Source organism: Eptatretus burgeri, chromosome 18, assembly GCF_056783735.1.
Source record: "Eptatretus burgeri isolate ZD-2024b chromosome 18, Ebu_testis_v1, whole genome shotgun sequence".
In the NCBI taxonomy this organism is placed as follows: Eukaryota; Metazoa; Chordata; class Myxini; order Myxiniformes; family Myxinidae; genus Eptatretus; species Eptatretus burgeri.
The window spans coordinates 32,017,701-32,042,289 of record NC_140978.1 but is presented as its reverse complement, the minus strand read 5'-3'; the positions used below and the strand labels follow the sequence as shown (position 1 = coordinate 32,042,289).

The window sequence follows — 24,589 nt, the reverse complement described above, 5'->3', positions numbered from 1 at the left end:
TCCACGCTAATTTTTAAAACATGACAACCATTGCTGATGTTCTGAGCCATACTATTTATTATCAGTTGTGTTTATGTTCAGTGTTTGATGCAATGATTACTCCTTTACTTGAGTTCATATTTTTTGGCTAGACGGCAGCCCTTACCGGACAGCAGTTCAGCGATGGTGACCGAGCGGGAATAAATGCGGCCGTCGATGGGTTGAAAATCTTGTTGAAGCCACGTTGTCATCGAATTCCAGCTTAGAAATTCAGTGCATCGTCTTCGTCACATTAAGAAACCCCAGTATATGGGAAATGAGCACATTCCTGCCAGTGGTTTCAGAGGAGAAACGTCAAATTACGCGCAGACGTTAACAGAAATAATATATAGATTACCTGAATTTGAGGCGAAACCGCCCTTTTCAGCCTCTTTTAGGGGTGGACCCGAATGGGGTGCACACCCTCATGAGACCTTACTGTTCTGATGTATTGTCCCAAATCTGGTCCATAAATATGAGGGATTAGGGGAGGGAGGCTGTGGGCATTTTTCCAGGGGAGATACGGCCATGGGGAGCACAACTTAAGGTTAGGGCACAGTCACAATGCTGCATGGCCAGTTTGGTCTGGATCCGGTTGTCGGCTTCTGAAAAGATTTTATGTGCTCTTCCACGAGCCTCGACTGTCCACAAAAAACCTTCAGCATATATGGGAGTCGATTTAACATGGTCAAGGTTTCACCGCTGTGATGGATCGAAAGGAAAATGATGGATCTCTGATGGACTCCTCTCGTGTTGAAGTTCCTTGAAAGGAAACTCTATTAAAACTTATTGCGTCTCTTTGGAATCTACATATCAAACTCGCATCCTGGCTAAATTTGTCCAACGAGAAAGTTTTGTACAACTGATTACGTCATGTGGACACAGGCATGGTGGGACAGCATTTAAAGCCTTTCACAATGCAAAACAATTAAAGGAACACAAAGCTTCTTGAGAAACATTTATGTTTGCGGAAGTTACACAGGAACCTGCTTATGCAACACTAACAGGAAGGATTACAGAACGACAGAGGTAATTGCCAAGAAATTGTGAGCTTTCGGTAAAGCAGGGTTTCCCATCTGCAAATTTGGGCTTCCGATGGAATTTTTCTCGATATCACATCTTTTACATGAAAAGCAAATCTTTCTGGCCACCAGGGGGATACATTTGACGTGTTGCGAGAATAAAAAACAATCAAAATTGTAGTGCGGTACCAGCCAAGCAATGTTGCAAACACATACACACACACATACCCATACACATACACACACATCCTGGATGTTAGTTTACTGCATATATATATATATATATATATATATATATATATATATATATATATATATATATATATATATATATACACATATACTACATGGCCAAAAGTATGCGGACACCCCTTATAATTGGTGGATTCGGCTATTTCAGCCACACCTATTCCTGACAGGTGTATAAAATCAAGCACACAGCCATAAAATCTCCGTAGACAAACATTAGCAGTGGAATGGGCCAGATTGAAGAGCTCAGTGACTTTCAATGTGGCATTGTCATAGGATGCCACCTTTAAAACAAGTCAGTTCGTTAAATTTCTGCCCTGTTTGAGCTGTCCTAGTCAACTGTAGGTGCTGTTATTGTGAAGTGGAAACGTCTTGGAGCAACAACAGCTCATCCACGAAGTGGTAAGCCACACAAGCTCACAGAACAGGACAGCCGAGTGCTGAAGCACATAGTGTGGAAAAATTGTCTGTCGTCGGTTGCAACACTCACTATCGAGTCCAAACTGACTTCTGGAAACAAGGTCAGCACAAGCACTATTAGTCGAGAGCTTCATGAAATGGGTTTCCATGGGCGAGCAGCCACACATAAGCCGAAGATCACCATGGGCAATGCCAAGCGTCGGCTGGAGTGATGTAAAGCTCACCGCCATTGGACTCTAGAGCAGTGGAAACGCGTTCTCTGGAGTGATGAATCACGCTTCACCATCTGGCAGTCCGATGGACGAATCCGGGTTTGGCGGATGCCAGGAGAACGCTACCTGCCAAAATGCATCGTGCCAACTTTAAAGTTTGTTGTTGGAGGAATAATGGTATGGGGCTGTTTTTCATGGTTTGGGCAAGGCTCCTTAGTTCCAGTGAAGGGAAATCTTAACACTACAGCATACAATGACATTCTAGACGATTCTGTATTTCCAACTTTGTGGCAACAGTTTGGGGAAGGCCCTTTCCTGTTTCAGCATGACAATGCCCGTACATGACATGACAATGCCCGTACACAAAGCAAGGTCGATACAGAAATGGTTTGTCGAGATCGGTGTGGAATAACTTGTCTGGCCTGCACAGAGTCCTGAACTCAAACCCATCGAACACCTTTGGGATGAAATGGAACACCGACTGCGAGCCAGACATCATCGCCCCACATCAGTGCCCGACCTCACTCATGCTCTTGTGGCTGAATGGAAGCATATCCCAAGCAGCAACGTTCCAACGTCTCGTGGAAAGCCTTCCCAGAACAGTGTCGGCTGTTATCACAGTAAAGGGGGAGACCAACTCCTTATTAATGCCCATGATTTTGGAATGAGATGTTGGATGAGTAGGTGTTCATATACTTTTGGCCGTGTAATGTGTGTACATACGAGGTGTGTTCAAAAAGTATCCAACCTTAATTTTTCGTGCGTAAACAAATGAAGCTAGGGAGGCGTGTTTTTGGTGCATGCACTCGTATTTATTATGGATACAAACAAACACGACATAATAGTGACTGAAGATTTTCGTGCTGCACTCCTCAGGGTAAAAAATCGCAGCAAGTGAAAAAGGAAATGAAGGCGTGTGCTTTATATGTAGGTCTCAATAAGGTCGACGCTGATTGGTTCAGCCGTAATGGCATCACGGTTAATCCGAACGCCCATTGGTCGGCTCATCATCTTCACCTCGAGCTCCCATTGGCTGGAGCAGAGTTCATCGATGATTGACGTTTGCCATGTAATCCTGAACCTGAACATCCTGAAAGAGGAAACCAAATTTAAATATCTGGGCGGTGTAACGGAACATGATCGCACGCCTCAGGTGGAAGGTCAGATCGTCAAACGACTGTTACAGCTTCTCAAACGTGGAGAACTATCAAAGGAGGTGTACGACAGAATTAAACCTGTTGGAGCCGGATTAAACACGGCATGAGTACTTAGGTAAATTGGAGTTTGACAAGTGGACCCTACCTCACGCCGTCGAAATATTGGCGACCACGGTCCTGTAAGGGTCCCGTGCCTCTCGGAGTTGTCCGAAAAGCACGATCTAGATTCCGGGTGGTCGGTGGAGCCGATTCTACTGCTACACCTAGCGGTCGAGCTCGCTGCCGAAACCTGGCCCCACAACGATGAAACGAGAGTATTGACATTTTTTTGGCATGCGATTAAAGATCAAAATAAGGCAGTTAATTATCTTCAAAAGGGGTTTTTTAATTAACCCAAACACCCAATTTTCATTCGTGCACTCCCTTCAAGTTTCCTTGGTGTGCATGCAAAGTTTCATACCGCTAGGTTTCTGCATTCAAATCGGAAAAGGGATGGATGGAGAAAGTTTACAATCAACCTTAAGTGGCCTATTATAATATGTCTAATCTCCACTTTAGTACTCAGCCATCTAGTCATGAGTTTGAAACATGAAGGACACAGCTTCAGAAAAGACGATGAGTTCATTTCTTTATCAAAAGCTAGAATTCCTCCTCCATCCACCCGCTACTCCCACAGGCCTTCAACCCCCATTCCCCACCCCTCACAACCTCACGTTCTGCCAGTTGCTTGGTTACTATGAGCTTTCCCACTAAGCCTCAACCTTTCTGAAAATGAATCTGATGGAATGTGTGATGAGTGCTTGGGTCCTTTGTTAGAGATGGACTCCCTCCTGTCTCAAAGAAGAAAGAAAAAACCGACTCACCTCCTGGATCAATACTTCACTGAATACCGATTCACTTGCAAAAAGACTGATAAAAGAAAGCTTCCTTGCAAACATAACCAATGTGAAGAATCTACAAACGCAGTGCAGTCCTGATCTTGGATGAGAAGTTTGTTTTTTTAATCAAAACTCAATGTTGGAAATGTTCTGATAGATTCAGGTCATGTGTCTCATGGTAGTTTGTGTCGGAACAGCTGGTGCTTACTAGATAGTGTGTGTGACATCAACCCTTGCTGACTAAGTTGCTCTCCACAGAAGCCAGGAAGATCAAAATTACATCTATCATCCTGAAATGACTTTAAACTCGTATCTTGACATTCTTATGGGAAACACTGCTTGGAGAAATCCTTTCTTAGTGAGTCCTTGTTCAGTAAATGTCATCATCACAATTAAGGAAGTATACTGTGTACTGTGTTTTGGGATTTTCACATCCCAGCCTGTGTCGTGGATACGGATTAGATTTTGTACCAATATATGTAAAGGGAATTAAATCTCTCTCCCTCTGTTCATCAGTTGTTCACATCGTCAACCTAGTTCCCAATTCCCATCACACTCTTGTTACTGAGCGCACCTTTCATTTTTGGATAACTCTTCAATGAGCCTCGATATATGTTGACAATTTTTTCAGCATGAAATCAAAAATCAGTGCATGGCTAAACCTGTGAGGCCAATGACTTGGAATCGTTTGAGCCATAGTGCTTAAAGCAAGGAACAAGTCTGAAGACGACGATGGTTCACGAGCGATATTTGACGATGTAGATTGTTTCAGAAGTCAAGGATGAGACAATGTGATAATTTTTGACCAAGTTATAATTAATTATCGTGGCCTTCAATCAACAGCTGCAAAATGTCGAAAACCCGGTTTCGTTCAACAACTTTCAAAATTTGACCTTTGCATAACCTTTAAAGGTCACAAAACAATGTTGTGGACATTAAAATAAGGAAACAGGATACGTGCTATAGCTTATTGGAGTTAGTTCGTCAAAGAAGGTCGAAAACCCGGTTTGATTCCCACAACTTTGAAAATTTGACCTTTGTGGCCTTTAAAGGTCAAAGGTCAAGGATTATGACCTTTGGTGCAAAACTTCCTCCGGAACATTCCAGGAACAATATAACGTCATATAGGCTAAATGGCATTTCGCACTCCTCGGATTATCCATACTTTGATGAAATCAGCGTAAAAACAAACTTGAAGGGGGCGCCACGGGCAAGGTGTTCGAGATAGAGCAAAATGGTTTCAAGACTTTCGGTGGGGAATGACGTCAAGATTATGCATAAAAAATATTGTCATCCCAGCTCTCAAAGTTTGATTTTTTCATGTCAAAATTCGAAATTTTCTAAGTTTTTGACCTTGTGACTTTGACCTTTGGACGAAAATGAAAAATCAGAGAACGACAAGTTTTAGATAATTCATTTTGCTATTCAAATACCGATCCGAAGAACCCATTCCATTCAGTCAATTCCCTCGGAGAAGATAGATTTTTAATCCGACTACCCCCTAAAAATGGCTATTTTTTGGGCGTGGCTCCGCCCACAATGGGCGTAGCACACCCTCATCCAGGAAAACACAACTAGACATTGATATCGAACACATAACCAAGTTCCATCAAGATCGGATCAAAGTCCATGGAGTTATGCTCTGGTCAGACAGACACACAGACAGACAGACAGACAGACAGACATAACGAATATAGTGGTCATTCTGGCTGGCGCTCGTGAACCAATAATAACTAAATAAATAAAATTCCCAGCACACACTCACCTGTTTACCATAAATGTTGAAACGAATACCAGTGGAGGTCGAATGACACAATACTTAACGTGACATCAAATAAGCAACTCTCATGTGGAATCCGTTGGAGGAACATCCTATCCCTATCACACGTGCACGTGACGTGGAGAGAAGAATGCTGAAGTTTTCGAGTTTTTAAAAAAGAAAAAAAGTTTTCACGACGCTCCGCCCCCCCCCGGCTGGGGGACCGCCTCCAGTAACCGGACACGCCCACCACCCGAGGATCCTCTTTTGCTCTTGAGGAAGCGTTCACCCGGCAGTTCGTTCCCAGGGTGGGACAACAAGCAGGTTGGGATCGAAGATTGCAATCGCTCTCATCGTGCTCTCCTAACTTACCCTCGCACTCATCGCTTCCAGAGCGGGGCAGAGAGAGCAGGGCGAGTAAATCGGACTTACTACAACAACAACAACAACAACAACAACAACAACAACGTTCACTGCGAGCCTCACCTGGAGAAGGTTCGTCCGTCTCTCTTGTGTGTCCACATCGACGGACACGTACAGTACATACCCATTCACACATCCCGAACCCGTCCGTGATTCATCCCGCGGTGTAATCCACTTGATGTACCTGTGTGTACCACGTACTTGATCCTTCATGACGTCTTTCCGCATATTCTCTCATCATGTCCCCCAACCCCCCCAGTGGGTAGGTGGCTCGGTGACGATCCCTGTCCGTGTCCTTACCCCCCAATGCTCGGATGCCCTTGTCTCACGTTCACGTCAATCACGGACGTTCCGGTGACCTGAGAACAGATTTTTTTTTCTCTCTCTACCCTCGCCATCATTTTCACCCTAATTACGAGACGACGTTGATGGTTTTCGTTTTTTACCTTTGACCTATCCTCACACGCACTTCGGTCCGTGTAAGTTTGTACAATTGCTGATTTTATTCCGTTGCTAGACGAGTACAGTGCGGCCTCGGCCAGGCCTCGCTGAGATATTTAATATTTAAAACGCATTTCATTAAACTTTTACTCCTTTTTATATATAATAACCACGAATTATTCGCAGGCCGGGATAACCACAGGTAACCACACCGACGATCCCGTACCTGATGTGACGTCATATATATATATATATATATATATATATATATAGTCACAGATGTGACGTCACAGACGCCTGGCAAAGCGACTTCCACGTGGATTTGTACGAACGGCTGTAAATCGATAATAATCGGTACAGTTCATGGTGTGGATCAAACGTCATGGCGTAACCATGATTACCCATGGGGGTTCATCGGGTTGTCAAGGTGAGGGTGGAGGGGAACTATATCACCTGCACACACACTCGAGCTGTTTGATGGGATTTGATTACTTCTCTTGATCGTAATAACTGCAGCCTGTCCCTGTAATCAAAGAAATCCATTAATTGGTAATTTCAAACATTCATGGTTGTCACCTTTGCCTGGTGGTGGTGGTCGTATGGCAGCTATCATTTCTTGAAGCGCGACTGTGTCGCTGATGCAGTGCCCCTCTGTACCGGTACACACGCTGGAACTGGTACTCATTTCGCCAACCTCGAACTGGTTCCATGAGCCAGGATGACGGGCTGAGTCAACCCCCCTGGTGTATTAATTCAGCAGCCGACGGGGCTTGAACTCAGGACCCTCGGATCCCAAGCCACCACCCTCACCACTGAGCCAACACCAGGCTCCATACCTTCGCCTGATGTTTTGTCCTCGAAGGTTTAATCAGATGCTGGTATTGCAAACAGCAATAGGGGTTTGCTCGAGGTAAACCTGTTTCACCACCTTCCAAACTAATCCACCAAGTTTTGTCGTAACTTGTGCATAACTTTTTTTTTAAATACCGTGCTATTTATCTTTTTTGGCCCCGTCTCTCAATGGTGAAGAATGGCTTGAAAAAATTAAAAAAAAATACTTTTATCCGGATCCGGATGTTCATCAAAATCGAATCATTTCGTCCTTGTCACACACCCAACCTGTCCACCAAGTTTTGTCCAAATCCGTCCAGAACCTTTTGAGATATCGTGCTCACAGACAGACAACAACTAAACAGGGATGCAAACAACCTGCATCCACCTTCGGTGGCAGAGTTAATGAGTGTGTTCCCTTCCTTTGTCATCCTCAAATCAACTTGTAATAATCAGATGGGTTTCCCAATCTGACAGAAGGACCTATCCCGAGTGACATGCTCTGCTGTACTTTGTTAAAGCCTCTTATGCCAAAGGGAATTGTTGGTACAGTCTTGATATTTGGAACCATGGAGACCCCACTCTCCCCTCCACCCCAAGCCCTTCCAATTTCCACAGTAATGCTGTGTCAAAGCCACAAATCCCGAGCATCACACACGTACGAGTACAATATCTATTACTTCTTTAAGGTTCCAGATTATTCCCATCTTCTTGCGGGGTTCGCCGGGGAACGTTTTTGGTCCAAGTGTTTCATGAACTGGCTGGCCAGGCCTGACATTTAAATGAAGTTGACTGGAATTTGGAATTTCTCCAGGGTCCTGGCTCCAACTCATCGGCTCTTCGTGATGAAGACACTGGGATATTTAACGTCGATCAACAACCTATGCTGGTAGACGGTTTCTCTGGCTTAACATGTTCCTGATGGATAGCAAACACATTAACCAATGTCCTGCCTGAAACACCAGTTTGACAATTTATATCTGGTTTGAGATTCGAATCCAGGCTCGACATCTCAAACTCAAAGGCAATCGGACATACCTCTCAGATATGTTTCCAGTCCTGCACGAGTGTGATTATGGTGTGCGTGATATGTTGCCAAATCGGTGTGACAATTAATAAAGAGTTATGAAATTAAGCAGAGAATATTTAAGCTTAAATGGTTCCCAGACCAATTGATATCGCAACATCTATTAATATAACCTCCATGCTCTTCCAGCCGAATAAAGCTGCATGAGAAATAAAAACTACACAAGGTAAGTTACCCTTTGCCATTTCAAACCTGACCTGAGTTCCTCTACAGCTGCAAAACATTCACAAGCAGCACATGCATAATGATCACGATGCAACATGTCCCCTCAGCCGCCGGGCCGGTTTCATCACTTGTCGGCGAGTCATCAGCGACAGCGTCGACAGAAACATACACCACCAATTAATTACACCTGAGGTGATGGGGACTTCAATAGGTTTTTTTATTTTAACTTGTTTTAAATCTATTTTATTAAATTAGATTTATTTTAATTAAATTTTATTTTAAATCTATTTTAACTGTTCCATGAGGTGTGTGTGTGTGTGGTCGGATGCCGACAATAGCGGGGAGTGTGGAGGAGGGGGGGTACCTTCCTGAAAAATGCTGCGAATGTTGGGGCATTGGTTTTAAAATATATTTTATTTCTTTTTTTTTTTTACATGGTCGAGGCTCGTAGAAGAGCGATGACAGAACAAATCAGGACACAACAGGACAAAGGAGATAAACCAACAGCAGGGTGGAGAGAGAACGCAGACTGAGACGGCAAACAAGCGATGCAGGTAACAATGAGGGGTAAGGGAGAACGCTAAGGGTGGACAATATGAATACACAAGCCAGTTTGTGATGTTATCAAGGTTGGTCTGAAGAGGGGGAAGAGGCTGCTGCCTGTCTGTCAGAAGGATGAGAAATGTCATGGGAGAGAGAGCAGAGTCATCAGCAAAGGGATAAAGAGATGGCCAGTGAGATCATTGATGAAGATTAGGAATAATATGGGGCCTAGAACACTGCCATGGGATACTCCATGCTTGACAGGGAGAGGAGATGAAAGGGTTCCGTTGAGAGCCACACGTTGGTGACAAGAGGGGAGGAAGTCGGTAATCCAAGGGTGGAGTTGGCCTTGGATTCCATGGGCACACAGTTTGGAGAGCAAAGCACGATGCCAGACTGCATCAAAAGCTCGAGATATGTCCAGAGAGACGGCCTTGATCTCATGTCTGATATTGAGGGCTTCCACCATTGTTGGGAGAGTCGAAGCAGCATGTCCAAGGTAGAGTGATCAGGTCTTAATCCAAACTGATGATCTGAGATGAGGCTGTTTGAGAAAAGGAACGATTTTATGTCACCTGCAATGATGGATTCCATGACCTTGCTGATAGATGATTGGAAGGAAGCTATTTGGGTTGTGGTTAAGGTGATCCATTTTTGCACCTTTTTATGCAATGCTGTGATGTTGGCTGATTTCCATGCAAATGGAAGATGGCCGATGGTGAATGACACAGAATTGAGCCATTCAGCCTTCTCACGAGCAGAGTCTGCTGTGGTGCCATTTGAAGTGAAGGGAGAGATGGAAGGGGAGCATACACCAGAGACCGACTTAACACCAGAGACCCCCAGGATTTAGAGGAGGCAGACAAGTTTGAAAGGTCATTCTTGAGATTGGACAGATGTTGTTTTCTGGTTCTCCTGAGCATAGACACATACCTGTGGTGCCAAAGGTGGACACAGGTGGTGCCTAAATTTACTCATTGAATCAAGCATCTCCAGAAACCCCTCCTCTCAAGCTTGCTTGGTAACAGATTTAAAAAAAATGTATTGAGAAGTTCTCATAGGTTATTGCAATGCAGTTGAGTATGGAGCAATTGACTTTTGGCCTGTTTTCAAAGAATAAATATTGGCGCCACCTGGCCACTGGTATTGTAAGCAGCATCTGAAACCCAAGATAGCGGATTGAACCCAAATTTTCTCCCAGAATTCCTTGCAGTAAACATGCAACGCCAATAAGCAATAGGTCCATTTGACGTTGAGCACCTGTGAGCAAAAAATTATTGATTTTGTAGAGCATAAGAGAAAATACATAAATGAATGAATGAGTCATATAATATACTAAGAAGAAAGTTCTTGAAGGATGGGGGAAAAAAATATCTCTTGCATTTGCAATCCTTCTCGGTCAATTTGTAATAATCGGACGAGTTCCTCAATGTGACAGAGGGGCCTGTCTCTCGTGACATGCTCTGCTGTTGTTTTTTTTTTTTTTTAAAGCCTCTTATGCCAAAGGGACTTGTTGGTACAGTCTTGATAATTTGAACCAGGGAGACCTCCCACCCCCCCTCCTATTCCCAAACGATATGCAGTCGTGCTGTGGCCGAGACGCACAGCATTCCGAGCATCACACACGTGCGAGTGCATGTATGGTGTGAATGATACGTTGGACGATCGGTACAACATGAATGATGGTTCCGATTGGTGGCGAGCAATGTTGCATTTTTAACTAAGTCTCCGAGCAGATTTTAATCTTCTGAATGATTGTCGAGGCGACTTGCTGAACACGAGTTTAATCCTTTGGTCTTCTTGAAGGGTGGATTGGGTGGAGGGAGGGCATGGTGTTGTTGTGTGTTTTGTACAACCTTTTCTTACCGGTTTAACCACTACAGTGGAACTTTAAAGTTTGTTTGCACAAGTAGGGTTACTCCCATGAGTTGTGTGGTTCTGTGCTCCACTGTTAAGAATTGTGTTTGGTACCTACACTGTACTTTCACTTATTTATTTATTTTTTGTCCAGCTTTTTAGCAGTAATCGAAGGCTCGTGGGAGAGATTGTACTTGTACCGCGTGTTGGACAAAGCCATTCGGAGACGTGAATGTACTTCCACCTGAATTACAAGGAAGTTCTTGAGTTTCCTACTTGCACAATGACTTTATCAAGTTGGCATATTGTGAAAACCATTCAACTCGTTACTATCAATGTATTGATCTCATGAAATTGGACAATGTTTTGGCGTCACGTGTTGGTATTGCATCTCCGAGCAGGATTTGTGAGTACACTGTTGCATGGTCCACACAAGCCTGAAGGGAAGCGATGGAAATTCTGTCGTTAGTTCAAAATGACTCCCATCTGAAGAGGAAACTGGTATTGCTGAAAGTGGAGACGTCTCTCCGCACGATGGCCACGTGTCCACGTCTATTCTAAAGTAGATCGCACCCGGGGTCATGCGCGCCAGCTGAACGTTCGCCCGATGAACCACTGCAGTGACTGCACAGTATCGAACAACCGGCGCGCTGGACTGTTGTCAGATCGTGTGGACTGAAGCCCTCTGTGGGTTCTCCACCACAAATTTGCACCAATCGCAACAACAACAAAAAACAACTAGAATGGCACTCGGTATAGCGCATACCCCTGCCAGGCTGAGCGGTTTACATTTTGTAGCCAACTGATGGGCCAGATCCCAATCTGGATCTTCACCAAAATTGAAACAATTCATCCTTGTCACACACCCAACTTGTCCTCTAAGTTTTGTCTGAATCGGTCCACAACATTTTGAAATACCGTGCTCTATATCGGTTTGGCCTGATCTTTCAATGGTAAACAATCACTTCAACAATTAAAAAAAATTCTCATATCCAGATCTGGAAGAAGATCTTCACAAATCAATCTGTCCTTTTCACGCACCCAACCTGTCCACCACGTTTCATGCAAATCCGTGCAAAACTTTTTGAGATATCCTGCTCACAGACACATACAAACCGGGGTGAAAACATAACCTTGAATCACCCTTAGCGGTGGAGGTAAGAACCGAATGGATGATTTTATGAATACTCCATACATAACATCCCTCTCCAGCAGTACAACTCCCTGAAATACCTTGGAGTGCTCATGAGTAATGACGATGATTCATATTGGAACAATTTTGAGGAAGGCAAACCAGCAACTGGGATTTGTTCGCCGTAACACCAGAGAGCACCCCAAGTCCTTCAGGGAAGCTGCCTACAAATCCTGAGTCAGTCCTCGTGTGGAATACCACTCAAGTGTTTGGGACACACACACTCCGAATTGGACATTCAGAGATTGCAGAATATCCAACCTTGAGGGGCCAGGTACGTCTTTAATGACGACCGCAAGACGAGCAGTGTGTCCAGCATGATTCACATCTTGAAATGGCAAAGTCTTTCTCAGAGATGCACGACCAGAAGGTCTACATCTTGAGAGACTCGGTGGCCATCTCCCCAAGGTGCCTCCTTTAGCAGAACCAAAACACAAACCCGGAAACGTCATAATATGAAACTTCAACACCTTCAACCAAGGGGTAACGTCGACAAAATTGCTTTTAATTGTTCAACCTTCCGCACCCGATTGGAACGACCTCCCTGCTAGTGTCGCCTGAGAACGATTCCAGAACGAGCTGGATAAACATGTTTAACAACTTTAATTCGGACTAACGTCCATCAACATGCACGCGCAAACAAAATTATCATCTTCACCATAAGCTGGAAGAGCCTTTTAAACATCATCCACAGAATAATAATAATAATAATAATAATAATAATAATAATAATAATAATAATAAGAAGAATTTGGTGAGTGGGTTGGATGTTTTTTACCATTTTTTTTTAAACCACCCCTTACTTCCCTAAACGAGACCACAAGTGTAATTTGGCTTGTCGTAAATGATGGAACAATTTCCTCGAGTTGAACTCCGTTGGTGTTGGATGTCACTGAATTCATTTGCAAATTTCTAGATGATGTATTGACGCATTTTCTCGCTACTGTGTGTTTTGCAATGAGAATGACTCAACCGATTGCTCTTGTGGGCTTTTCCAATGAATGAGGACTTTGCGAAATGTCAGGGAGTGGGGGAGAGGAGTGGTGAGTGTGCTTGGAGGGGTTGGGAGTTATAATTTCAACTTGAAATTTGTTGTCGTCGCAATGCTTGTTTGCCCGACCATTTCCATCTTTAAATATTGAGAGATGGAGAGACTTTTAGCGAAACGGATGTACGTTGTCGGACTTTTTCTAAACGCTATCTGTGGATTCTGTTTTGACGGTTGGAATGGGAAGTCTGTGATACTGGGAGATGATGCAAGGGCTATGAGAAGAGCGTTGAACTGCTCTAAACTCCAAGTGGCGTCGTTTTAGTTCATAATTCGTCCCGTTTGTGGAACTGTGTTCCAGGGCCTGTTCAATCCCATTCTTCCCTCCATGGCTTCAAGCAGGTGATGCAGCACCATCACCATGTCATACCCCCCTCCCCATGCGATCTTTTCCATCCCCATTAAACCCCAACCTTACTACTTGCACGTCACTGCTTTTGTTCCCTTCATTTCCTATTCGTTACCTTGCTTGTTGCGCCCACCTGTCGCCTCACCGTCGGTACGTTGCCCTTTTGCTATCGGATTCTTCGCTCATCTACGAGCTGAGATCTTGCAAAACAAAAATTTAAAAAAGACACCATGGTACCTGTGGTCCTTGTTCTTCTGGAGGTGCACTTTACTAAAACAAAGAGGGTGGTGTTGGGGGTGGGGGGGGGGAGTGTAACGTATCGATGCTGTCGGCTCTGTTGATCGGGGGAGTGTGGTGTATTGGAGAGGGCGGTGCTAAAGATGAAGAATGGGAGGAGATGAGAAAATGTGCCGAGTCGTTGAGATGATTGTCTGTCTGTCTGTGAAGACACTGTCCTCCTCCAGCCCACCCAGTGTGGGGCAGGTGACAAGGGTCGTTGTTCCACTCGTTCACATGACAGGTCTGATTAGAGTATCACTTTGATGAATTTATGAACCATTCCATCAGGACATTTCACAAAGCTTCTTCTTTTCAATTTAAAGCGTTGCAACCATGGCTGCTCTGGCCCGTTGCCAGTTATTACTCGGTCCTTACAAGTGGAAATCCTGCTATCCATCCAGGTAGGCCCAAGACCTGGTTCCCTGCTGGACCTTGTTTGCTTGTTCAGTTTTTTTTTTACAATTATTTTGTTGTTTTCTTTAAACAAAACGGCGAATCTGACTGCTTGTAATCAAATGCTGTGTGCGAACTCAAGCGTCACGTTAATATTGGGCCGTCGGCTCTAAGTAGTTTGTTGGGTTTTGTTTTAGGGACTTTTGAACGACACCGATTGGCACACAATGTCACTGCAACACCACCAAAGCCGAGTTTATTACATTTGAAGTTTGACTCGAAGAAGTACTAAGTTACGATGTATTCCAGTTGATGTTCTTCAAGGATGTTTTGCTTTGGTGACAAATTTGGCAAGCGAGTAATCTCCACTTTGGAATAACCTGGCTGTCTGAAATCCTCGTTAACTTATTTCAACCTTGATCGTGTTTTCAGAAGGCAGACATCAGGGTTGCCGTGCTTTCCTCATTCTCAAAGACTACTCTTATTCCACTCGTGCAAAGAACGCCGATTTGGGAACAGTTTTTGCGATGGAGTTTGAGTAGTTGTGAAATGTGCTCAAAAACTCGCAATCCTCCTTGGAGTTCTTATCGGACTCGGCGACTCGCTTTGGAGGAGTACAGTGATGCAAGACTCGTCTTTATCCTGAATTTTATCTTGAATAATATAAATTTCATTTTCTTTCATTATTCAGATTGAAGGCATTTGTTATTATTATTATTTATTATTATTATTATTATTATTATTATTTGGTAGTTTTACTCCTTTTTGTTTGGGTAAAGAAATTGCTCACGGCAGAGCAATATTAACATTAAATTGATGAAGCCCATCAACAACGGTGAGAAGTATCATCATGGGGCCTCCATGAAGGGATCATTACGTGACTGTTTTAATTACTCGATTTGCTTAATCAAGGGTGAGCTCTGCGACCACCTATTTAATGGAACCAATTATTCCCATCTTGTGTTGTGGGGTTGGCTGGGAAAAAAAAAATTGGCCCACGTCTTGCAAGAACCAGCAAGAACCAGCAAGAACACCAATGACCGGTGCTGCCAGACGGGTCCTTATGTTTAACGTCTTTCCGAGGGATGACGCACCCATTGTTGCCTCGCCCATAATGCGAAACACCAGGGTGGCAGTTTATAGCCAAGTCTGGATTAGAACTCGGGCTAGATGGCTCAAGGTAAAGTGTACGTACCTTCAAGCAATGCCGCCAGCCTACCTAATTAAGAGGCATTCAAGAACAAGGAAATGGAAGGGGATATTTCATATTCTGGTGGAAGAGCCCTACTTCAGAGCAAAATCTTTCAAATGCAAACATCAAACTAATGAGGAGTATAAGCATGAAATAAGGAGGATAAGAAGGAGGAGATGGGGACCATACTCTGTGCAGAGCGTTGGTGCTGCTTAATCAGTCTCCTTGACTATTGGGCACAATCCTGGACGGGTCGCCACTCCGACACAGTATACCAGCAAGCTGGCACTCATTTTGCCGACCTCGGAAGGATGACAGGCAGAGTCAACCCCACCTGGTATTAATTCAACAGCTGAGCGGGATTTGAACTCAGGACCCTAGGATCCAAAGCCCGTCACCCCAACCATTAAGCCAACACCAGGCATATGAAATAAGGGGTCTTGAGCTTATTTCAGAGGAGCTGGGGTGATTGAGGGGGGGGAGCATATTGTTGATGTACACAAACATTTTATTTGTATTCTATCACTGATTTATTTTTCTCTTGTCTATATTTTTTTTTGGGGGGGGGGATTTTACTTTTGATTTGTAATTTCTGGTATTTAAAAGGGTAAAATTATTATTTTTTAGCTCTTTTTTTATGAACAGTTTTAAATGCACGTCCCTCTTTATTACCTTCGCATTCTGCGAAAGGTTATGTTTTGGTCGGCGTGTATTTATTTATTTATTTATTTATTTATTTGTAATCTTGTGATTCGTATAACTCAAAAAGTATTGAACCGAATTGCATGAAATTTGGTGGGATGATTGGTTATTAGCCAGGAAGCATTCGATTAGATTTTGGCATCGTTCGGGTCAAAGGTCAAGGTCAAGGTCACGAAAAGGTCAAAATCGTCTTTTTACGATAACACGGTCAATTTTTATTCAATTTGCATGCAACTAACGCCAAAATGTTCAGAATTCAACACCTCATCTTGTGATATGCAATATGACACAATGACGCCCATACTCTTGTTACCGGTTAGGGGTCAAAGGTCAGGGGGGTCACGACCTTGAAAAAATATGCGGTTTTTGTCATAACGTGGTCAATTCTTGTCCGCTTTACATGAACCCAGCACCAAAATGTTCAGAATTTAATTCCCAATCTTGTGACACAATGACGTCATAACACGTCACCGGTTGGGGTAAAATGTCGGGGGGGGGGTCACGCCCTTGAAAAATATGCGGTTTTCGGCATAACTCAGTCAATTCTTATTCAATTTGCATGAAACCAGCATCAAACGAGATTACCTTCTCTTGTTGAAACGTTGTATTCACCGAGCTTGGAGTGAAGACTCGCCAAAACGACGTGAGTTGATTGTTGTTTACTCCGTATCCCCCGAAAGTCGGGGGGGGGGGTCATGACATTATAGATATGTGGTTTGTGTCATAAGACCATATGAAACCAGTTCCCCACACTCATACCAAGAACAAAAAAAGTAGTGGCGGCGAAGGTATGCGCTCTATGAGTGCCCGTTCTAGTTATTATTATTTATGACTTGAGGATCCCAGTGATGAACGAGGCATTAGTCATACTGAACTGAGCCGAGCATGGGTTATTTCATAGTCATGGTTCTGAATACGTTAACGTATGATTGTTATTAGCTTGGGCCAATCCATTTATTGTGTACGCTTTAACAATTTCAGAGGAATCGCTGGCAGTGTGATGTTAAGTCGTTGAGACAGGGTTCCATTGCGTAATTAACACACGATGGAGTGGTCAAGAATTTTGCCACGTTTGGGAACGTAATAACTAGATGGTCCGTCAAGAATTGGGATTGGTGACAAGAAAGGATGGAAAAAGGTAATCCATGGCAGCAAGAAATTGATACAAATGGCAGAGAAAGATCAGAACATATGATTCCAAAACTCTTCGTCACCCGGAAGAACACAAACACATCTGGTGGAATGGAATGGCACTAGAGAGTAACCGAAAGAACATACGATGCTGTCGACTAGGCCCGGGGTAAACCATCTGTGCTGGTTGTAAAAAAAAAAAAAAAAAAAAAAAAAAATGCTTGCAGCCACATCTTACGTGAGTAGAGCAGAAATCCACAGACAATGCATTTTTCATGGTAAATGCATCAAATGTGTCCCAGCACGAGCAACTATGATATCACCTTCACAATGATGTTTCGTTCTTGTGAAACAAAGGGCTAAAACACCTTCAACTGCTTTTCCTCAGACCAATTTCAACACAAGGAGAAATGCTGTGTAAATGGCTCTGATTATGAGTCATAAACTTCGGATGCACCGCTGCAACAAAGTATCATGGTCACCCTCTGCTCCACCCCACCCGCCACCCCCCAACCCCTTGCCTTGTTTACAGCCACAGACCTCCATCCACCCTTGACTTGCTTCACACTCCCACTTACATCTTGTTCAGAAGACAAGAATGACCTCCTTGATCTGTCCTTTCATTCCATGTCCCACAGGACCCTTGCAATGGCCAACATCATGCGTCGTTGCCCGTTCCTAGCTCGCGTGCCCCATACTTTTCTGCAGCATGCTGGAAAGTCTCTGTTAGCCTATGCTGAGAGATGTCCGGTGATGATGGAGGGCCTGTCCCAGTGCCCAGCTCGCCCACTATCCACTGCCATCCCAACATTTCAGCAGAAGGATACCAACACTGGCACCGAGGGTAAGTCAGGGCACCTTAAGGCATTGATTTAAAACTTCCGCAAGTTATTGTCCACTTTTCGAACCACCAGTCTAAGCATGAAGAAGCTGGAAATGTCTTCAATGTTAATGTCAAAAATTAATACAATGCAAGTGCAAAGTTCAAACCAGTGACTTGAAATGTTCTACCAATGCTCATGATGTGGGCAATTTTTAATTTGACGTGTCGCCCGTGTTCGTGTTTGCTAGAGAATGCAACGGCATCGCGCTGCCCATTCCTGGCCAATGAGATGGGCAAGCGGGATGGAGCCGTGGTGAAGAAAGCCAGCCTGGAGCTGGAGGAGGACGTGCAGGAGATGCAGGCCCTGCGTGATGGTACAGTGCACATCTCTCATCTCATCCTTGTCAAGTTGAATACCGTGCTTTATGTTTATTTATTTTCCCCATCTGCTCGTGTGATGACACTGAAAATACGAACAGATGAGTGACGAGCTCGGCACTAATTGATGAGCGTTTTTGAAGACTGATTCTATTCCGTGATCTTTGTCGATGAAAAGGCTTGCCCATCAACGTGCAGTCATCATTGTTAGTGTGATGGATGCTTCTTCTCAGACTTGCCGTCGTTTTGAAATGATTCCCTTAATTGATTCATTACTTTTATCTTCTACCAACCCTTCTATCAGAGGTGGCAGAAGGGAAAACACCTGTGAATCCGACCGTTATCAACATTCAGCAAGGAAACGTCGCATCTGAGCAGCCGTCTTTGTTACGTGCGGTACACGACTCTGGCCTCGGCCTGCGTCCCACATTCTCCGGACCGCGCTCTCAATCCAAGACCACGCACAGCCTCCGGGACAACATGCCATCAGGTCTCGTCCCCACTGTAGTTCTCTCCTGGGCCACGTTTGGTTGCGATTATAGTTTAACACAGAAAGCTTTTTACTTTTCCGTAAAGAATAAAGCTGAATTTGTTTTCCTTCACTAAAATCGATAAACGAAAACAACACAGGCCCCGGTTATCCTCACCCATCAGCCATTATGTTTGTCAGATTTGCATTGCCGTTGTTAACTGCAGAATGAAGATTCACATTGTCATTTCTTTCCATCTTCCTCCACTCAAAATGCACTGCTTTGTCTGTCTCACGTATCAACTTCATTGAAAGACTGTCCTCGCTCTTTCATGGCAGACGGCCCCACATTTGACTACGATAAGTTCTTCGACAAGAAGATTGAGGATAAGCTGGAGGACCACAGCTACCGCATCTTCAAGACTGTGAACCGGTGTGCTGATGCCTTCCCATTTGCACAGGACTACTCGGACTCGCTTGAAGAGGCTAAGCAGGTCTCGGTTTGGTGCAGCAATGACTACCTGGGCATGAGTCGTCATCCTCGTGTCATCAACTCCATTATGTACGCACCTGTCGCTCATTTTGCTTTTATCACTGAACTCGTGCTTGGGTTAGTACTAAAGGCCTTTTGGGTGGGAAGTGGAAAGGAGGAACGTGACAGGTTTTGCGTCCTATTTCATCATGCACTCGTTATTTGTCCACTGGAGTCTCATTATAATGTGCAGACCTGAGTTGACACGGAATTGTTTCCTCCTGGGATTGTTTCCACCATTCCGTGGGATAAATTCTGATATCTAATTGGCTCCAATTTTCAATCGATGAAATGTTTGGTTAATTTCCCCAGCTTTTGCTTTCCAGACCAGATTAGAACTGCATGCTACTTAACTCCTTTCCACCTGACAAGGCCAACATGTGTGGGCCTTAAAAGACACGTCGAGGACAGATTCATCTGGACAGTATTCCCCATGTGAATGTACAAAATCATTATTGCTACATGAGCTATGCTGCAACGACTGCTGCCATGTGAACGTCTGTAATGGTGGGGATGCTACAGGGACACACTTAAAATGTACGGTGCAGGGGCTGGTGGAACTCGCAACATCTCCGGCACGAGCCGATTCCATGTGGCCCTCGAGCAGGAACTGGCTGACCTGCATGCCAAGGACGCTGCTCTTGTGTTCTCTTCCTGCTTCGTAGCCAACGACTCCACGCTCTTCACTCTCGCCAAGATGCTGCCTGGTGCGTGTGAACCGTCTACTCCTCCGAATTCCGATTCTTGTCACAGGAAGAATTGATAATAAGCCCCCTTTTCCCATCACTCTCCAGGTTGCGAGTTCTATTCTGATGCCGGAAACCATGCATCCATGATCCAGGGCATCAGGAACAGTGGAGTGCCCAAGTTCATTTTCCGGCACAACGATGCAGCTCATCTGGATGAGTTGCTGTCCCGTTCTGATCCCAGCACGCCAAAAATTGTCGCCTTTGAGACGGTGCACTCCATGGATGGTATGGATCATCATGTTGTCATCTCCGATGTTTTCTTTTCACACCGTGAGTCAACGGATAACCAGTTTTTCTAACGCCTTTGTCCTTTCTGTTTCTCTCCAACAAAGGAGCAATCTGCCCACTGGAGGAGCTCTGTGACGTGAGTCACAAATATGGTGCCATCACCTTCATTGACGAGGTCCATGCCGTCGGGTTGTACGGGGCACGAGGTGGAGGTATTGGCGACCGTGAAGGCCTAATGCACAAGATGGACATCATCTCAGGCACACTTGGTATGCTACATGTGATGCGAATCAGAAATATCCGAACTTTGCTTGGGAAGTGCGGGAAGGAGTGATGTGTGTGGGAGGGTGGAGGGAAGGGATGAATGGGTTGTTGTTGGTACATATTGCATCTAAAACAAAATCAACTGTTTCTCTGCAAATAACATTTTAGAATGTAATTTGAGTGAACAATATGCTTTACGATTACGATTGGCCAGTATGTTTGTCGGCCAGTTGTTCATGTCGTGTTCAGTGCCATGCCATAATTGTGCTGCACATATGACATGCATCCATCTAACAGGCAAAGCCTACGGCTGCATCGGGGGTTATGTGGCCAGCACGAACACGCTGGTGGACACCATCCGCTCGTATGCTGCCGGCTTCATCTTCACCACATCACTGCCGCCCATGGTGCTGGCTGGTGCCACGGAGTCTGTGCGGGTGCTTAAGAGCGCGGAGGGCCGTGCTCTGCGCCGTGCACATCAGCGAAACGTCATATACCTGCGGCAGTTGCTCATGGATGCTGGATTACCAGTTATTCATTGTCCCAGCCACATCATTCCTGTGCTGGTGCGTCGTACAACCTTCCACCTATACACGACAATCGGAATAAGGCAATCGCCCCACAATGCATCACCGCACATGCGCAGCAATCCTTAGTAACAATGGTTATCGGGGCATAATATATCATGCTTGTGAAGTTAAAATTGATCCACTACATCAGCTCCTGTATATAAAAAAAAATCTTTTTGACATGATCCCCTCTCACCCACTGCCCCCCTCCCAAAAAAAAATCACAAACAAAAAAACAAAGACAATAGGCCAACGTTAATTATCGAAAGGAAAGTTGCCACATACATTGATAATAAGAGATTTGCTAATTTTCTAACCTCGAGCCCTCTGAAGATTTGTTGGCTGCTCCAAACTGATTTCTTTAGCCCCTGGCAAATCATGGAAATACAACGATCCCTCCCTATCAATGCATCATGAGGGTGATCAGCTATCGGCATTGAACGGTTCAGTCGGCAGCAAAGCATTGTGAAAGTTCACCAGTTCTTCAACAAGTTGACCAGATATTTGCGCTATTTCTTTGCTGGCTCGAAGTTTATTCGGAGTACGTTTAACTTGTGGCGGTTTTATATCTACAAGCCTCCAATCATTCCACGGGAATAGTTCAGGATTTCGGTGCTTGATGGAGTCTTCTTCCAAATTCCGTCCGTGTCAAGCGCAATGAAATGATGGGTGCACACCGTTGAGTTGTGTGTAGGCCGCCGGTCATCGGGCCGTCGTACTCTCCTTATGCACCGCATCCGCTCGTTTGGATGAACAGAAAATGCGAGGAAGGCGGCGCCTCTTGCCCTCGGATATTTTCACGAGTCCGATTTGCATCCAGAAACACGACCATTACGATTAGCCATTTAAAAACCGCCCTCAGTTTGACTTTCCTGTTTGAATGTTGACAATTGTGTTGAAAGATTATCTGAATTATGGATTTTGCCCTGGTGACGGCAGGCGAAAAGTGCCCCGGCTAGCGGAAGTGAATCGCTGAACGTGCGCACACAGCGCATGCGTGAAAAGCGTCGTTTGTGTTCCCGAGATGACTGTAAAGTCTCGTATTAGCCTTTGGTTTGTGTTTGAATTTTTATGTCCCTGCGCTTTCAGTGCTTCCCCCCCCCCCCCCCCGGGCAGAATTTTAGGCTTTTCGAAAAAAATTTGCTCTAGCCTTTTGAACATTTATTTATTTAAAGTTCCTCTGTGGTTTTGAATGTGCAGGTTGGAAACGCCGCTCATAACACTGAAATGTGCAATGAGCTCATGTCAAAACACAACATCTACGTGCAGGCGATCAACTACCCAACGGTACCACGTGGAGAAGAAATGCTGCGTGTGGTGGTGACACCACATCACACGCCACAGATGATGCAATACTTCGTGGGTATGTCTCTTTCGCTCATTTTTACCATTGACAGAGCCGGGGGAGCGAGCGGGGAGGGAAGAGTGTTCGACGGGTTAAAGGGTCATGGTGTAACCTCGATTCCCACGACAACGTGGTCCATCAGTGCGGGAGAGCAACGAGAACTTGGCTGAAACATTTGCATGTTCGCATTGTGTCTGCAGAGCACCTCACCAACAGCTGGAAGGACATCGGCCTGAACCTCCGTCCGCACGCCTCCGCGGAGTGCAACTACTGCAAAATGCCAATCCATTTTGAGCTCATAAGTGAGCGTGATAAAGTATACTTTGACGGAATGAGCCGCAAATTGGGCATCGCTGTGGCCTAAACGGGCAAAGGTTCAAGTGGCGTCTGGAAATTGCACAGGATTGCAGCTATTTTAACCTCCTAGGCCTTACTATTACAGCACCACTACTTAACCAAAAACAACAACAACAATAACAACAACAAAGGTCACACCATTTGTCTTTTCCTCCTGGTTTGTCTATCTCCTGTTTATTTGGTGAAAGTGCTTTTAAAAAAAAGTTTTGAGCAGATTTCCGATTCGCTTTAGCGCAGCACTCGGTGCTTCGCCTGCACTTATGTTATCAAAAGTCCACTTGTTCTCTCCTCGATTTATATTAAATATCTCTCATCATTTTCTTTGCGACGGCGTTTTCATCCAAAGCTTTGTGGTGCATCCTTCGCTTCCACCAATGTTTCCACATTTCCAGTCGCAAGTGCCCGAGCACATTTGCGATACCGAGCAGAGAGCAAGAGGTGCGGTGGACAAGTATGATACGCTGCCTCAAATCAAATGGGCCACGTGACGAGCCGCTCACCTTTTTCCTCTCCGATTCGACAGCGACGGGTGGAATTTCATCATGTCCGTAAGAGTGCTTTTAAATTTGTGCATCCCTGTCGAGAGGTCGAACCATTTGTTTTTCAGGAATAGCGACAAAATAAAACAATGCCTTATTACCTCATGCGGGACCCTTCTCCACCAAACTACCAGCTGTATACATGGTAACGTTATTGTGTTGCATCAATAGAGGAAGGAAGGAGAAGCGTCTATTACTAACATTCTTGCTTTCATTTGCTGCTGTTTGAGAATCCGATGATAACATGAGTATAAAAAAAAAATTCTCTGATTTGCAGTAACCTTGGAGTAATCGTAAGTTTGTGCTTTTCTTTTCCTTTTATTTTATTTTTTTAAATACTCTTCCTTTCTGATTAAATGTTGATGTTATTAAATTTGATGATTCTTACCGTGCCTCACCAGAGCCTCACATCTCCAACACATTGAATAAATAAACTGCTGACTGTGCTCGGTTTGTCTGCACTGAACATGCTTTCATGGACAATTCTGGATTCGTTTATGTTGTGCGGCGCTTTGTTTTGGTGCAAACAACGTGTGATTAGCATCTGGTGTGATATTCAGAGATCTTCGATTCTGACATGAGCAAAGGCAGCACCGTTTCCAAATTATAACCTGGCATCAGCAGGGTGCCTGGTGTTGGCTTCATGGTGAGGGTGGTGGGCTTGGGATCCTCTGATCCTGAGTTCAAACCCCACTCTGCTGTTGAATCAATATCTGGTGGGGTTGACTCTGCCTGTCATCCTTCTGAGGTCGGCAAAATGAGTGTCAGCTTGCTGGTATACTGTGTCGGAGTGGCGACCCGTCCAGGATTGTGTCCAATAGCCAAGGAGACTGCTTTGGCAGCACCAACGCTCTGCACAGAGTATGGTCCCAATGGATGGATGGATGGATCAGCAGGGTGGGTAAAAAGTTCCAAAAATTTTTTGATCACAATGAAACCATTTGGAGTATTTTCTAAGTGGAGAAGCAAGAGTTGGATTTTTAAAAGC

At 44.6% G+C, this 24,589-nt stretch overlaps 1 protein-coding gene across 2 annotated transcripts; it reads left to right on the top strand.

Annotated features, from left to right (window-relative positions):
• The first annotated feature begins 5,972 nt into the window (after positions 1 to 5,972).
• Positions 5,973 to 24,047, top strand: ALAS1 (5'-aminolevulinate synthase 1). Of its 2 annotated transcripts, none has more exons than XM_085864447.1 (11): positions 5,973 to 6,210; positions 17,987 to 18,192; positions 18,420 to 18,545; positions 18,854 to 19,039; positions 19,358 to 19,580; positions 20,073 to 20,257; positions 20,345 to 20,524; positions 20,632 to 20,796; positions 21,089 to 21,357; positions 22,561 to 22,723; positions 22,906 to 24,047. In XM_085864447.1, the coding sequence occupies exons 2-11, from the start codon at positions 17,997 to 17,999 to the stop codon at positions 23,067 to 23,069; spliced, it is 1,857 nt and encodes a 618-aa protein (XP_085720573.1). In that variant the 5' UTR covers positions 5,973 to 6,210; positions 17,987 to 17,996; the 3' UTR covers positions 23,070 to 24,047. The 2 variants fall into 2 exon arrangements, with proteins under 2 accessions (XP_085720573.1, XP_085720572.1); XM_085864446.1 differs by lacking the exon at positions 5,973 to 6,210 and adding an exon at positions 14,064 to 14,331.
• Positions 24,048 to 24,589: the final 542 nt, after the last annotated feature.

Coding starts and splice junctions, on each gene's coding strand:
- ALAS1 (XM_085864446.1), top strand. CDS start 14,264: ATGGCTGCTCTGGCCCGTTGCCAGTTATTACTCGGTCCTTACAAGTGG. Junction 18,193..18,419: donor TACCAACACTGGCACCGAGG/GTAAGTCAGGGC, acceptor CGTGTTTGCTAG/AGAATGCAACGGCATCGCGC. Junction 20,525..20,631: donor GACGGTGCACTCCATGGATG/GTATGGATCATC, acceptor TCTCCAACAAAG/GAGCAATCTGCCCACTGGAG.